The following is a 15,587-nucleotide window of genomic DNA, read 5'->3' as shown; positions in this document are numbered from 1 at the left end:
GGGCAAATGTTGTGTATGTCTTCAAAAAAGGAAAGACGACAGAGCCAGGAATTTACAGACCAATGAGCCTTTCTTACCAGGAAAGATTGTTGCACAAATTGTTAAACAGCATTTATGTAAGTACTTGCATAAAAATACAGTAATTAACCAGAACCAGCATGGGGTTGTGAAGAAATTAGGGAGCAAGAGCGCAAATAAGGTGATACCCGTGATAAAAAGAGAGACTAAACAGGTGGTGTAAGCTCACCTTGTTTTGTTGCATTTGCAACAATGAATACACCTGAACAGCTGCTGCAGACCATTACTGATACACCATAAGGATAGTAGAAGGAAATGGATGGCCTTCTTGAGCTTCAGTCAATGTCCCACAAAGGAAAATGGAGAATCAATAACATAAAATCATTTGTTTATTATGTGGTGTGGATCTATGCATTTCGAGGTACTCCAAACACGTCCTCGGGAAATAACATCATGACCAGGTAGTTATATCTTGAGGACGAGGTTGGAGTACCTCGAAACACACAGATCCACACCACAGAATAAGCAAATTTTTTATCTTATAAATTCTCCGCTATTCTTTGTAGGATATTGACTGCAGTGCAGTTAAGCTGTCCATCTTCTTCTACTATCAGCATGGGTTTGTAGCAAACAAGTCATGTGAGATTAATCTAATGTCCTTTTATAAATTTGAGACGAGTCAAGGGGTCAGATAACCAGGAAGGACAGGGCAGTATAATGCAGGATACAGAGGCAAAAGTCAGGGGACACACCAGGTCATACACAGCAAAAGCTCACACTCACAGAGGCACAACAATTAAGGACGAGTAACCTGGGCCAGCAACCATAAACCAAATATACGGAAGTATCACCGACACCAAACCCAGGAACTACCAACATAAAATAGTCACCTCAGAACCAAAGAGACATGACTAAAATTAACCCTAAACTGACCAGGATGGAGGCAGAACCACCCTGTCAGAGTCATGACAGTACCCCCCCTCAATGGGGGGCCACCAGACCCCCAGGTTTCCCAGGAAACCGGCCATGAAAAAAAGCACACCAGACAATCGTCATGAACTGATCGGGCAGAAACCCAGGATTGATCCTCAGGCCTATACCCCTTCCAGTGCACAAGATACTGGAGAGATCGGCGGACTAACTGGGAATCCATGATGCGCTCCACCTCAAATTCCTCCTGACCATCCACCGATACAGGCGGTGAGGGACCCAATGATGCGTCTTCCACAGCCCTCAAAGGTTTTAGCAGGGCCCTATGGAATGCATTGGGAATCTTAAAAGAGACTGGGAGGCGCAGCTGAAACACCACTGGGATAACCAACTCCGTGATCTCATAAGGACCAATGAACTTAGGCCCCAATTTCACTGAACAAACCTTAAGCTAAATGTTCCTAGCTGACAACCATACTGCATCCCCAACCCGAAGGATGGGCCCCACCATCCGTCTCCTGTCTGCAAAAATCTTAAACTTCCCCTGAGCCTCCCCAATATTATTTTGGACCTCCCGTCATAAATTCCCCAACTGCTGTACAGCTAAATCAGCCACCAGGCCACTGGAGTAAAGAAGAGAAAACTTCCCAAAGTGTGGATTAAACCCATAATTACAGAAGAAAGGGGAGGTACCGGTAGAGTGGTTAACACGTTATTGAACACAAACTCTGCCAAAGGCAAGGCATTGGACCAATCATCATGACTGGAAGTGGAAAGACAGCGCAAAATTTGCTCTAATGACTGATTGGTCCGTTCGGTCTGACCATTGGACTCCAGATGGTATGCAGACGAAAAGGTCAACTCAATACCCAACCTTTTACAAAGTGCCCTCCAAAACCTGGACACAAACTGCACACCACAGACATGGTCAGACACCACATTCAAGGGTACACCATACAAATGAACCACATGTTGAATGAACAACCTAAGCAAAGTTTCAGCAGAGGGCAGTGCCACTCTGGGTACAAAGTGTGCTTGCTTAGTAAACCTGTCCACCACCACCCAGATGACAGTATTACCCTTGGAAGGAGGAATATTGGTGATAAAATCCATGGACAAATGTGTCCATGGTTTATCAGGAACTGGCAAAGGCTACAATATAATGGGAAATCCGCAAAAAATCCACAAAATTAATGAACATGTTGCGTTTTTTACCGCAATGCGTTTTTTTTTGCGGAAAAAAAAGCATCATGTGCACAAAAATTGCGGAATGCATTCTAAATGATGGGATGCATAATGTATGCGTTTTTTAAGCATTTTTTATAGCGAAAAAACGTGAAAAAAACACGAAAAATCTGCAACGTCTGCACACAGCTTAAGTCACAGCATTAAAGAGGTTCAACTGCTACGATAGGAGAAAGTTACAGGAGTGATTGGCATGTCTGCTGTATAAAATAGCTAGCAACCACCGAGTATGCAGCAGGCTCAGCACATGAGCCTGCTGCATACAAATCCAACCAACTTCTACTGTAAATATATGGCGCATGGATGCCAAGCTGGGGCAGTCTGTTGGCATCGGGCTCCCCCAAGCACATAGGCCATAAATCAGTCATGTGGCTTGTAGAAATTGGTAGTACACCCGTGATTCACTCAATTATAAATGTACTAGATTGTGGCCCGATTCTAACGCATCGGGTATTCTAGAATATGCATGTCCCCGTAGTATATGGACAATGATGATTCCAGAATTCGCGGCAGACTGTGCCCGTCGCTGATTGGTCGAGGCAACCTTTATGACATCATCGTCGCCATGGCAACCATTATGACATCTATGTCGATACTGTGCCCGTCGCTGAATCATAAACGTGAGTTGTCTACGTCCTTTATGACATCATCGTCGCTGTGCCTCGACCAATCAGAGACGCGGGATGTCTACGTTCTTTATGACATCATCGTCGCTGTGCCCGTTGCTGATTGGTCGAGGCCTGGCGGCCTCGACCAATCAGAGACGCGGGATTTCTACGTCGATGCTGTGCCGGTCTCTGATTGGTCGAGGCCTTGCGGCCTCGACCAATCAGAGATGCGGGATTTCCAGGACAGACAGACAGACAGACAGACAGACGGAAAAACCCTTAGACAATTATATATATAGATAATGTTCCTGAACACAAGTAAATAAATAATGCATATTTTCACTGTTAGCAAGCAAAGTTCTTACATTTGGCAGCAAAGCACATAAGTCTTATGTCTTCACTGTGGTTTCACTGACTTGACTATTCTTTCTTGTCTTGTGGCATTTGTTGCCATGCTCTTTTTTCCCTTTGTTTTACTTTTATTGTGCAGTTTTAGAGCCAAAATTGACATTATCCTTTGAAATGTCACATGTTAGTCTTCAATTGCGCAAAAATTGGGATGTTTTAAAAAAAATTGCAAATGATGTATTAGTCTAAGCAATTCAATGAAATTTATGATCACATTGTTGAACATGAAAAAGCAGTCACAACTGAGTAAAGGTAACTTAAAGGAATCTGTCACCAAGTTTTTGCTATCTCATCTAAGAACAGCATAATGTGGAAAAAGAGACCCTGAAACCAACTATGTATCACTTAATTTACTGTGTGCAGTAGTTGTGACACAATCAAAGTGTTTAGACTTAAGATGAAGCAGAGAAGATAAAGCTAACCCAGCCCACACCAGGCTCTGTGCACATTGTCTGTTGACAGTGTGCTGCTTATCACAGGAGAGGCTGTGGGTTGGGCTAGCAGGCATTTGAGACCAAGTTCAGGCAGCAATAATCTTGAAGTGATAAAATCTTCATTGTAAGTAAAAACAGCATACAGCCCCAAAAATGACAAATCTGTGTTTCAGCCTCTAACTCCTGCCATCTTCAGATTAATGGCAAAAACATGCGGACAGATTTCCCTTAAAAAGGGGCACAAATTCACAATAGGAAATAAACAGAAAAGTCCCTATTGGAACCGTAATGGTATAACAACAATGAGGAATTTGAAACCATAGTATATTAAAAAGTTGCAACAATTATTTATCTAAAATTAATAACCAAGCATACAATTTAATTGAATCAGAATTTACAACATTCTACTTTTACACACCAGAGCTGTTTCATATTTTAGCACTGGAATTTGTGGCATTATTTTTCCTTATTATTTCAATAAATGATTGTATAATTAATACACAGCAAGCACATGCTATAAATAAAAAAAACGGAGTTCTCTGAAAATATAAAAAAATATATAAGTAAATAAAAATTGGCAAAAAATATGCCACGGCTTTACACTGGGACCTCATAATAAAACTGCATGCCTATATTCTCAGTGCGAGTGAGGTCATACAGGAATAAAATCATGCTCTCCATAACTAATCGCTGTACTTTTTTTTTGATTGAGTATGAAAACTTACCTCCAATGAGTAGGTGATTAATTGTGTAAAACGGTTTTACAAGCAGGTAGGCTGCTCCTGGTTCAGGAAGCATGCTCCATTCTAAAACTGTGGCTAAAACATTCTCCTTGTAGTGCATTGGACGTTCTATGTAATGAAAAATAATAATTGTATTCACTATCTTTACTTGTTCACAGATGATAGTGCAATATTAATTGTGTTAATTAGGAAACCAGCATATTTTCTTTTTAATGGAGTTGTCCACAACTACCACTACAACTACATTCTTTTTTCACTTAAATGCATATATTTTGGCATAAAAACATTTTCTTCTATTGCAATTAATTTTCAATTTTTTTTAACTATTTTGCTTTTACAGCTTTTATGTACATGGTTGACTGCAGAATAAATTATCTGTGTATCTGGCAGGATATGTAACCCTTATATTTCTTCATCTGAAGTCTGATTTATGATTCCAAAATTCATATATTATTTGATCATTGTATGCACATCTTTTTTTGCCTGACTTGATATATTCTGGATCCATTTGATAAGTTTGATAAATCATTAAAGTCAATGTGAATGTATCTGTTTGAAGGATAGCCATTCTCTTCCATTTGAAAATGATTCAGTTATATTTTTTGCGATCAGTGTGTCAGAAGTGTTTTGTATCAGTTTGTCATCAGTGTATGGTCGATGTGTCCGTTTTTAACCACAGTTTCATCAGTGTTTTTGCCAGATGGATAGATAAATAAATAAATAAATACCAAACCTTCTCCTATTCTTTGCAATGATAAATATGGACAGCATGCCGACACACGGATTCCATCTGTGTGCTATACGTGTTTGTCATGGACCCTAAGGTCGGGATCACATTTGCGAGTGCAATGTGAGAAATTCGCGCATCAATACCTGGCACTGCCGCCGGCACTCAAGACCGGAGTGTGCGGCTGCATGTATTTCTATGCAGCTGAGCGCTCCGTACCCGAGAGCCGGCGGCAGTGCCGGGTATTGAGGCGAGAGACTCGTGCGAGTTTCTCGCATCGCACTCGCAAGTGTGACACCGGCCTTAGATTGTTTTTGGCCCTTTTCATCCATGATACTGGAGAAAAACAGGCATGTGTCCATGTCTCCGATCCATGAAAAAGCATAGACATCTGAATAGCACCATAGATTATAATGAGTACATGTTATATTTGTGAAAAAAACAGACAGAACATGTACGTATAACACGGATATGCACATGAGAATGCGGTGTGCACTCTACTAAACAACCATATGAACTAAATATAGAAACTTCATACCAAGTTCTCCATTTTCAATGACTTCAAATGTGGTCCAAAACATTTCTTTCGACAGGATGATGTTTCTAATACCAGCTACACAGGTTGTGAGCTCTGCAGCTGCCATATGTGGCGAAACCTGTAAAAAAAAATCTTCACACTTATTCATGTATCTAAAATGTTTCTATCCTAATTTACCTGTTTTATTCTATATTTATTGGTTTATTGTATTAATTTTTATTTTACCTCACTAGCACATGCAATTCCAGATTAAAGAGGACCTTTCGACAATTTGTTCATGTTGAAATGGACACAAAATGTACTAGTCTGTTGCAGAAATATTTGCCAAAAATGTATTTCTCTCCAAATGAGATGACTTTTCATTAAGTCTACGATTGTGTTATCAGACAGTTTTCACTGAGGGCATGTACTTGTACCCCCTGTATAATATTGACCATTTATATGTAGGCAGCAAAACTCAAAGGAAAGAACATGACCCTAAAATAGCTTAGAGCAAGTTTCTCAGTGTGTAAGATAAAATCATACCGTTCTGATTCCCTAGTCCAAACTTCTGCATGACCTGTATGATTAAAAAGCACAGATGACTAACACCTGTCAGATATGATTCCTGTGGGAGAGGAGCAGAACAGTTGAGCTTAGCTGTGTCACATTACAAACCATTTTATCATCTCTTTTTATTTCCAGCACAATAACCTCTACTGTACTGCCTCTTCCCCACATTGCATGTCCAGTGATGTGTCAGTAACCACACTTATGTCTATTGTGCTAAACTTGTTATCACACTGCAATGAGATCAGAGCAGGTCTCATTATTTGTCACACAGGAGTAGTCCAGAACAGGCCGGTTACTCCTGTGTGAGATGTATTGAAAGCCATGATCTCACTGCAGAGCAATTGCAAGTTGCTTGAGTAAGACAGATATTATGGCGATAATTAATGCATTCAGTACTCATCAGAGATGGTAGAAAAGTTGTCAATCAGACATAGCTAAATTGATCAGAGCTACCCCTCCTCCTACACTGTCTCATGCAGGTTAGGCCATGAGATATGGGCTGTATCATTACATCTCACACACTGAGAAAATTGCTCTAAGAAACTAGCTGATAACAATCACTTGAACTAAAAAAAGTGAACTCACTTGATGTAAGCCATTCAGTTAGCTAGTTTTGTTATCTTACAGTATGTTATAAAGGTTGGACGGTAACTCGATTTTTAGTTTTTAGTGCATTGCAACACTAAGCTGCTGGTTCAATACTTAACTAAGGGCATGCATGAATTTTGTATGTGGTCCTTATAGCTGTGCAAGTTTCCATTTTTTTTCCTCAAGTTTCTTTACATACTCCAAAATCGTGCTAATACTTTTTTGTCTTCCTTTTAGGAAACACACATTCTCACTCTTATTAACTCCTGGCCAGTTTTTTTTTTTCAGTTTTTGAATTTCTGTTTTTGCTCCCATTTAACTAGAGCCATACCTTTTTTATTTTGTCATAAATATGGCCATGTGAGGGCTTTTTTTTGCAGGACAAGTTGTACTTTTGAACAACACCATTGATTTTAATATATCGCGTACAGGAAAATGAGAAAAATATTCCAAATGTGGTGAAATGGCCAAAAAAGTGCAATTACTGATTTTTTGGAACTATGTTTGCTAATTACTAAAACTGACCTTCCACTATGATTCTATAGGTCATAATGAGTTCACAGACACCAACCATGTATAAGTTCTTTTTTTATTTAAGTTAAGAAAAAAAATTCCCAAATTTGTTAAAAAATGAAAAACAAAAATGGCGCTATTTTCCGAGACTTGTAGTGTCTCCATTTTTCATGATCTGTCACTGTAGGAGGCCCTACTTTTTTGCACACCAAGCTAACATTTTTATTGATACTGCTGTGTTGTAGGTGCTTTTGATCGCGGTTATTGCATTTTATTGCAATGTAGCGGTGACCAAAAAATGTAATTCTGGCTTTTTGAATTTTTTTTATTGTTACACCGTTTTGCGATCAGGTTAATTCTTTTATTAGGTTGATAGATCGGGTGAGATTAACAGCTCCATTTAACTAGTTCACAGCCACGGGTGGATCGCGATTCCACCTGTGGCTGTTGTGGACATATGTCAGCAGTATAGATCAGCTGTCAAGTGCCCGGAAAGGTGTGGGCTCTGGTGCTTTGAGTCCAACATGGGCGTACCAATATGCCTAATGTCGGAAAGGGTTTAAAGAACATTCCAGGATACTTAGCTTTGCTCAAAGTTGTCAAATGCCAATACGTTAATGGAAATTCATTCAAAAGGTAACTTAATCCCAAGTGTCCATAAAAAAATAGAATATGCCGATGATCTTTTTGAAGCTGGAAGATCCTGTACTATTTTCACTATAACTATTATCATTTTCATGCTCTCTGTAATAGTTGCAAATGTCTTCATAATAATAGTACGGGATACAGGCCTACATTCCTTCACATTTTTACTGTCCATTTATTTTATACGAATTAACCATGGAAATCATTACCCTTATAATAACACACATATCAGGATCCTTTTTTTCTAAAAAGACTTCAAGCAGCAAATCTCCTGACTGTGGAATCAGAATCTGAAATGTATAATTAACTCAATTATTTCATATTTTACACAAAAAAATAGATCCTTATGCTCTAGTTCTTATTCTTTGCTATACAATTTTAATACTATATTTAATCACTGATATTTTTTGTTATTAAGGTTTTTCAGACCACTATTCAAGAAAAGGAAATAAAAGAAAATAAATACAATAAATAAATAAATATTCTACAGAAAATAAGTACCATCATATATTTGATTCAGTTATCCAATGGTATATTTCATAAAGTTGGCCTGAAGTACATTTTTGCAGAACATTTTTTTTATTTTTACTATTTTTTTTAAAGAAAAAACACATACTATCCATGTACCTAATATACCTGTATATAAATGTAATCGCGCCAAAATACTTAAAATATTATAAACAGGTATGAATATGTTTTCAATGGTCGAACTCTTTATCAGCTATCCAGAGCATAAGTGACAACTTGCTAATAGTTGGGCATTCAACTGCTGAGACCAATACTGTCTTGCAGAATGGGGAACATTTATCCTCTTTACAATGGAGTGGCAGTGTACATTCTTGAAATCTGCGCTGTGCTCACCATTTTATAGTAGCACTGTATAGAATGAATGGAGCGGCAGTTGGGCATCTGACCTGCGGTTACATTTTGTAACATGGATACAAATTCCCCATTCTTCCTTTCAGTGTGAGCCCCAACGGTAGAAAACCCTCTGATCAGCAAGTTGTCACCCATCTTTTGGATGGATGACAACTTGCTTTCACTGGACAAGCTCTTTAAATTAGGCAATCAGTGGTCATTTCAATTATATATTGGAGCTGGCCTCCTAATGAAAGCAACAAAATGACAATTAATTAATTTTCCAATGTATCCAAATGGTCACAAGCAGATTAGGTTGGTGCTTTCGAGGGCTCCAGTATTTCTGATTCAGGCAGGCAGTGGTACTCTCGCCATCAGAGAAACTGAAAATCTTGATATAAACTGTGAATAAAGTCATAGGGGATGATTTATTAAACCTTTTATGCCAGATAACTAGCATAATATGCTGTGACAAGTTGCAAAATTTGTGCTAATCACAGGAGGTGTGCAAAGAATTGTGCGACTTTAGCATTTTGACGAATGTTTAAAGCAGTTCCACCAAAATGAGTAATGAAGACGAAGGGGTGGGACAGGCACAGTTATGCCTTCCCATCAATTTCTACAACAATGCAGCTGTTTTTTATCCCAGAAATGCTACTCCAACCCCTGACTGGATTAATATTTCTGGTGAGGCTCAATGGGTGCTCATGCCACTGGAAAAAATGCACCAAATTCATTAACTGGCTTGTGCCTCTTAATAAATTTGGGCACATTGTTCTAAAGAGAGCTCTGTATTAAGACTGACATATAAAATACCAATTTTAATTAATCTACCCCATAGTTAAGTTCCCTTCATCATCCATGCATGGAAGCTGCTAGGATAAGATAGATAATAAAATGCAATGTAAGTATGTCATTCATACAGATGCTCTATCTAAAGAAGAAAGTCATAGGAGGTTATTTTTATGATATCAGCCAGGAAGCACTTCTTCATAGATGAGCAGCACAACATAGGAAGAAAATAAATGGATAACTGGCTTCAAAATTGTCCTTTTTATAGCCCAATGCATATTTAAACAGGCAGATACAATATGTGCACTTCCAGCTAAACACAAATTTCAGTATTCCACTATTAATTTGAAGCTATGTTTTGCAATTAAAAAATGAATATGCTTGTTACCTGGTTGTCATTCCATTTAGTAATAAAACGGTTTTCAATATCCATTTGCTGCAGTTGTTCTTGGCTCACCTATAAAAAAAAACATAGAAGTTACATCATGGCACAATATGTTAGCATTAAATCATATAAGTGTGACATATCTTACATAAAAAATCCCAGGAAATTGATGAATCAGCTCCTCTACAACACGGACCTCTGCATCATGCTGTCCATTGGTTTGAAAGAGGCAAGGCGCGAACGCTTTCGCCAAAGTTTTTCTATCAAGATGATTGACGTCAGAACATTTCTGAATTCTGTTAAAAGACAAACAGAGACCTTTTTAAGAATGATCACGAGGGCATTTAAAACATATTTCTAATTGTCTCTTAAGCAACTTATAGCTTTGCAGTCTCCTTACTTCCTGGCTCCTGGGGGCAGTCACTAATTTTTAAGTAAAAGTCCTGTCCAGTTTCCTACTGCTACTGTCATTGTTCTGAACCCTATACTGTTGTCTCTACATTTGAATATACAGATATTATGATGTGTGAAGGAGCACAGGGTCTCAGAAAAGTTTGAGCCATGTTTAGTAGAGCTGCCCTGAAAACAGATTATGCAAGACTGTTAACAAGAACTTGGCCAGGAACTGAGAGGAAGAGGGACATGGAAGTGAGTAGCTAAATGATGTACAGAAATCAATAGGCTTGGAAATGATGATTGTAATCTAAGAAGTTAAATTATCGGCCTGGAATGTAGCTCCTGATGTTGGACAGGCAATTGGATTGGTCAATGTCTTTGGAAATAAGCTGTACACTATGTAAGATAAATGCTTTACACAGCAGAAGAATGAAAGCAGATAAGGAAACAAGTCAATTGCAAACTTACTTATTTTTATGCTTTCTAATTAACTAAAGCAATTTATGTACATGATAATATCCCTTTAAGATGTGTTATTAAATAAAAAAATCAAACTTTAAATCATACATTATTAAAAGTTAAAAGATAAAAGACACAACCGATAGGCGGATGCAACCAGGAGTATGTGTGATGTGAGTCAATGTTGTTCCTCCTGGCTGCATTTTCCTATTGGCTTCGTCTTAGAAATGCACTATGAATTTTCTTTAAAATAACTGGATTAAATATGCTCTTTGCGTATGTCTGATGAATGTCAATGTGACCGAAACATAATTTGTTTCATAAACGACTTATCCATTGATTACAATAAATTGCATCATAAAAACAGTGTTGGATTTTAGCTGTGGTAGTGGAGAATAGGTTGTCAGATATAGTCAGAGTTCCCCTAGAGAAGGCTGAGGTTAATTACTTTTCCTGCCTTCTTATTTACTGTTTACATTTTACAGAGCACTAAGCAAGCACTGACTGTGCTTCCTCCTCCAGACCCAGTGGTTTTGTGATTCCTTGGTGTATGGAGAGAGCAGGATCTGCTGGTTCACAGAGATCCATTCAGTTCTGCTATGCAGCCACTAGGCTGAGTTTGCCCTGTAACTGGGGCTAATGTACCAGCTACATCTACAGGTGAAATTAGAAAGAAAAAAAGTGTTTATTTGTTGAAATGCTCCAAATGGTCTTTGATAACCCTGCATGTTGGGGCACAATTTATAATAAATTAAAACAAATCATTAAATAAATTAATGAATAAATATAAAGCAGGAAAAAAATAAACAAAAAAGCTTGTAAAAAAGAAAATAAACATATGTCCAATATATTAAAATAATTATTACAGAATGGGTAACAAAATTGATATGTATTTTAGTGGTCCTTTGTGGTCATAAAAAGAAAGAAAAGAAAAAAATCTGAAGACCAATTATTTCCATTTTTCCCCACCTATTTTGACTGATAACATCAATAAAATAAATAAAGTAGCAAAACCATCCCCCAAAATTAGGCTCCGCCTATCATGAGAAAAATATCCATAAATGATTTGAATGTCCAGAAGAGAATTTTTCTTACAGCTATTTATATCACATATGAAAAAAAAGTACCTTGTCAGAAACAGAGATAAATGGCCTTGTATTGAATTGATTAACATTATATACAGTGGGGCAAAAAAGTATTTAGTCAGTCAGCAATAGTGCAAGTTCCACCACTTAAAAAGATGAGAGGCGTCTGTAATTTACATCATAGGTAGACCTCAACTATGGGAGACAAACTGAGAAAAAAAAATCCAGAAAATCACATTGTCTGTTTTTTTATCATTTTATTTGCATATTATGGTGGAAAATAAGTATTTGGTCAGAAACAAAATTTCATCTCAATACTTTGTAATATATCCTTTGTTGGCAATGACAGAGGTCAAACGTTTTCTGTAAGTCTTCACAAGGTTGCCACACACTGTTGTTGGTATGTTGGCCCACTCCTCCATGCAGATCTCCTCTAGAGCAGTGATGTTTTTGGCTTTTCGCTTGGCAACACGGACTTTCAACTCCCTCCAAAGGTTTTCTATAGGGTTGAGATCTGGAGACTGGCTAGGCCACTCCAGAACCTTGAAATGCTTCTTACGAAGCCACTCCTTTGTTGCCCTGGCGGTGTGCTTTGGATCATTGTCATGTTGAAAGACCCAGCCACGTTTCATCTTCAATGCCCTTGCTGATGGAAGGAGGTTTGCACTCAAAATCTCACGATACATGGCCCCATTCATTCTTTCATGTACCCAGATCAGTCGTCCTGGCCCCTTTGCAGAGAAACAGCCCCAAAGCATGATGTTTCCACCACCATGCTTTACAGTAGGTATGGTGTTTGATGGATGCAACTTAGTATTCTTTTTCCTCCAAACACGACAAGTTGTGTTTCTACCAAACAGTTCCAGTTTGGTTTCATCAGACCATAGGACATTCTCCCAAAACTCCTCTGGATCATCCAAATGCTCTCTAGCAAACTTCAGATGGGCCCGGACATGTACTGGCTTAAGCAGTGGGACACGTCTGGCACTGCAGGATCTGAGTCCATGGTGGCGTAGTGTGTTACTTATGGTAGGCCTTGTTACATTGGTCCCAGCTCTCTGCAGTTCATTCACTAGGTCCCCCCGCGTGGTTCTGGGATTTTTGCTCACCGTTCTTGTGATCATTCTGACCCCACGGGGTGGGATTTTGCGTGGAGCCCCAGATCGAGGGAGATTATCAGTGGTCTTGTATGTCTTCCATTTTCTAATTATTGCTCCCACTGTTGATTTCTTCACTCCAAGCTGGTTGGCTATTGCAGATTCAGTCTTCCCAGCCTGGTGCAGGGCTACAATTTTGTTTCTGGTGTCCTTTGACAGCTCTTTGGTCTTCACCATAGTGGAGTTTGGAGTGAGACTGTTTGAGGGTGTGCACAGGTGTCTTTTTATACTGATAACAAGTTTAAACAGGTGCCATTACTACAGGTAATGAGTGGAGGAAAGAGGAGACTCTTAAAGAAGAAGTTACAGGTCTGTGAGAGCCAGAAATCTTGATTGTTTGTTTCTGACCAAATACTTATTTTCCACCATAATATGCAAATAAAATGTTAAAAAAACAGACAATGTGATTTTCTGGATTTTTTTTCTCAGTTTGTCTCTCATAGTTGAGGTCTACCTATGATGTAAATTACAGACGCCTCTCATCTTTTTAAGTGGTGGAACTTGCACTATTGCTGACTGACTAAATACTTTTTTGCCCCACTGTATATATATATATATATATATATATATATACTAGCTGAAGAGCCCGGCGTTGCCTTGGCATAGTAAATACCTATGGTTAGTTATAGCGCCTCACTTCTCTTATTTTCCCATCACGCCTCTCATTTTCCCCATCACATCTTTCATTTTCCCCCTCACGTCTCTCATTTTCTCCCTCACACCTCTCATTTTCCCCCTCACACCTCTTATTTTCCCCCTCACTCCTCTCATTCCCCCTAACACTTGTCATTTTGACATCACATCTGTCATTTTCCGATCACTCCACTATTTTCCCTCACTCCTCTCATTTTGCACTCACACACCTTTTCATTTTCACCTCACACCTCTCATTTTCACCTCAGTATATACATGTCTGTCATCTCCCTTATATATAGTATACACTTGTATGTCATCTCCCCTGTATATAGTATATACCTGCTGTGTGTCATCTCCCCTGTATATAGTATATACCTGTATGTCATCTCCTCCTATTTATTGTATATACCTGTATGTCATCTCCTCCTGTATATAGTATATACGTGTGTCATCTCCCCTGTATATAGTATATATCTGTGTGTCATCTCCTGTATATAGTATATACCTGTATGTCATCTCCTCCTATATATAGCATAGACCTGTATGTCATCTCCTCCTGTATATAGTAAATACCTGTAGGTCATCTGCTCCTGTATATAGTATATACCTGTGTGTCATCTCCTCCTGTATATAGTATATACCTGTTTGTCATCTCCTCCTGTATATAGTATGTACCTGTATGTCATCTCCTCCTGTATATAGTATATATCTGTGTGTCATCTCCTCCTGTATATAGTATATAGTATATACCTGTGTGTCATCTCCCCTGTACATAGTATATATCTGTATGTCATCTCCTCCTGTATTAGACCGCGTTCACACGTTATTTGGTCAGTATTTTTACCTCAGTATTTGTAAGCTAAATTGGCAGCCTGATAAATCCCCAGCCAACAGGAAGCCCTCCCCCCTGGCAGTATATATTAGCTCACACATACAGATAATAGACAAGTCATGTGACTGACAGCTGCCATATTTCCTCTATGGTACATTTGTTGCTCTTGTAGTTTGTCTGCTTATTAATCAGATTTTTATTTTTGAAGGATAATACCAGACTTGTGTGTGTTTTAGGGCGAGTTTCATGTGTCAAGTTGTGGTTGTTGAGTTACGTGTGGCTACATGCATGTAGCGACTTTTGTGAGATGAGTTTTGTGACGACATGCGTGTAGCAAATTTTTGTGTGTTGAGTTGCATGTGACAGGTTAGTGTACCAAGTTGTGTGCAGCAAGTTGTGCGCATGGTGAGTTTTGCGGATGGCGAGTTTTATGTGTGGTACCTTTTGAGTATGTGCAAGTTTTGTGTGAGGCAACTTTTGCATGTGTTGCAACTTTTGTGCATGTTGCAATTTTTCCGCATGTGCAAGTTTTGCGTGTGGCGAGTTTTCCATGAGGTTAGTTTTGCACGTGTGGCGAGTTTTGCGTGAGCCTAGTTTTGCATGTGGCGAGTTTTGCGCATGGCGAGATTTGTGCGGCGACTTTTGTGTTTCGACTATTATGTGGCGAGGTTGGTGTATGTGTGGTGAAATGTGTGCTGAGGGTGGTATATGTGTTCAAGCACGTGGTAGTGTGTGGCGCATTTTGTGTGTGTGTTCATATCCCCATGTGTGGTGAGTATCCCATGTCGGGGCCCCACCTTAGCAACTGTACGGTATATACTCTTTGGCGCCATCGCTCTCATTCTTTAAGTCCCCCTTGTTCACATCTGGCAGCTGTCAATTTGCCTCCAACACTTTTCCTTTCACTTTTCCCCATTATGTAGATAGGGGCAAAATTGTTTGGTGAATTGGAAAGCGCGGGGTTAAAATTTCACCTCACAACATAGCCTATGATGCTCTCGGGGTCCAGACGTGTGACTGTGCAAAATTTTGTGGCTG

At 38.9% G+C, this 15,587-nt stretch overlaps 1 protein-coding gene across 3 annotated transcripts in view; it reads right to left on the bottom strand.

The window, feature by feature from the left end:
* Nucleotides 1-15,587, bottom strand: part of ARAP2 (ArfGAP with RhoGAP domain, ankyrin repeat and PH domain 2) — a 598,685-nt gene that overhangs the window by 127,261 nt on the left and 455,837 nt on the right. For all 3 annotated transcript variants that reach the window (XM_069744626.1, XM_069744628.1, XM_069744627.1), the window contains exons 23-27: nucleotides 10,133-10,280; nucleotides 9,988-10,056; nucleotides 8,159-8,239; nucleotides 5,652-5,769; nucleotides 4,369-4,494 (exon numbers count right to left, since the gene is read on the bottom strand). In XM_069744626.1, the coding sequence (XP_069600727.1) occupies nucleotides 4,369-4,494; nucleotides 5,652-5,769; nucleotides 8,159-8,239; nucleotides 9,988-10,056; nucleotides 10,133-10,280 (542 nt within the window). The remainder of the gene's footprint in view (nucleotides 1-4,368; nucleotides 4,495-5,651; nucleotides 5,770-8,158; nucleotides 8,240-9,987; nucleotides 10,057-10,132; nucleotides 10,281-15,587) is intronic.

This window comes from Ranitomeya imitator, chromosome 1 (genome assembly GCF_032444005.1).
Source record: "Ranitomeya imitator isolate aRanImi1 chromosome 1, aRanImi1.pri, whole genome shotgun sequence".
NCBI lineage: Eukaryota > Metazoa > Chordata > Amphibia > Anura > Dendrobatidae > Ranitomeya > Ranitomeya imitator.
The sequence above is the reverse complement of the archived record's forward strand: the minus strand, read 5'-3'. Positions and strand labels throughout refer to the sequence as shown.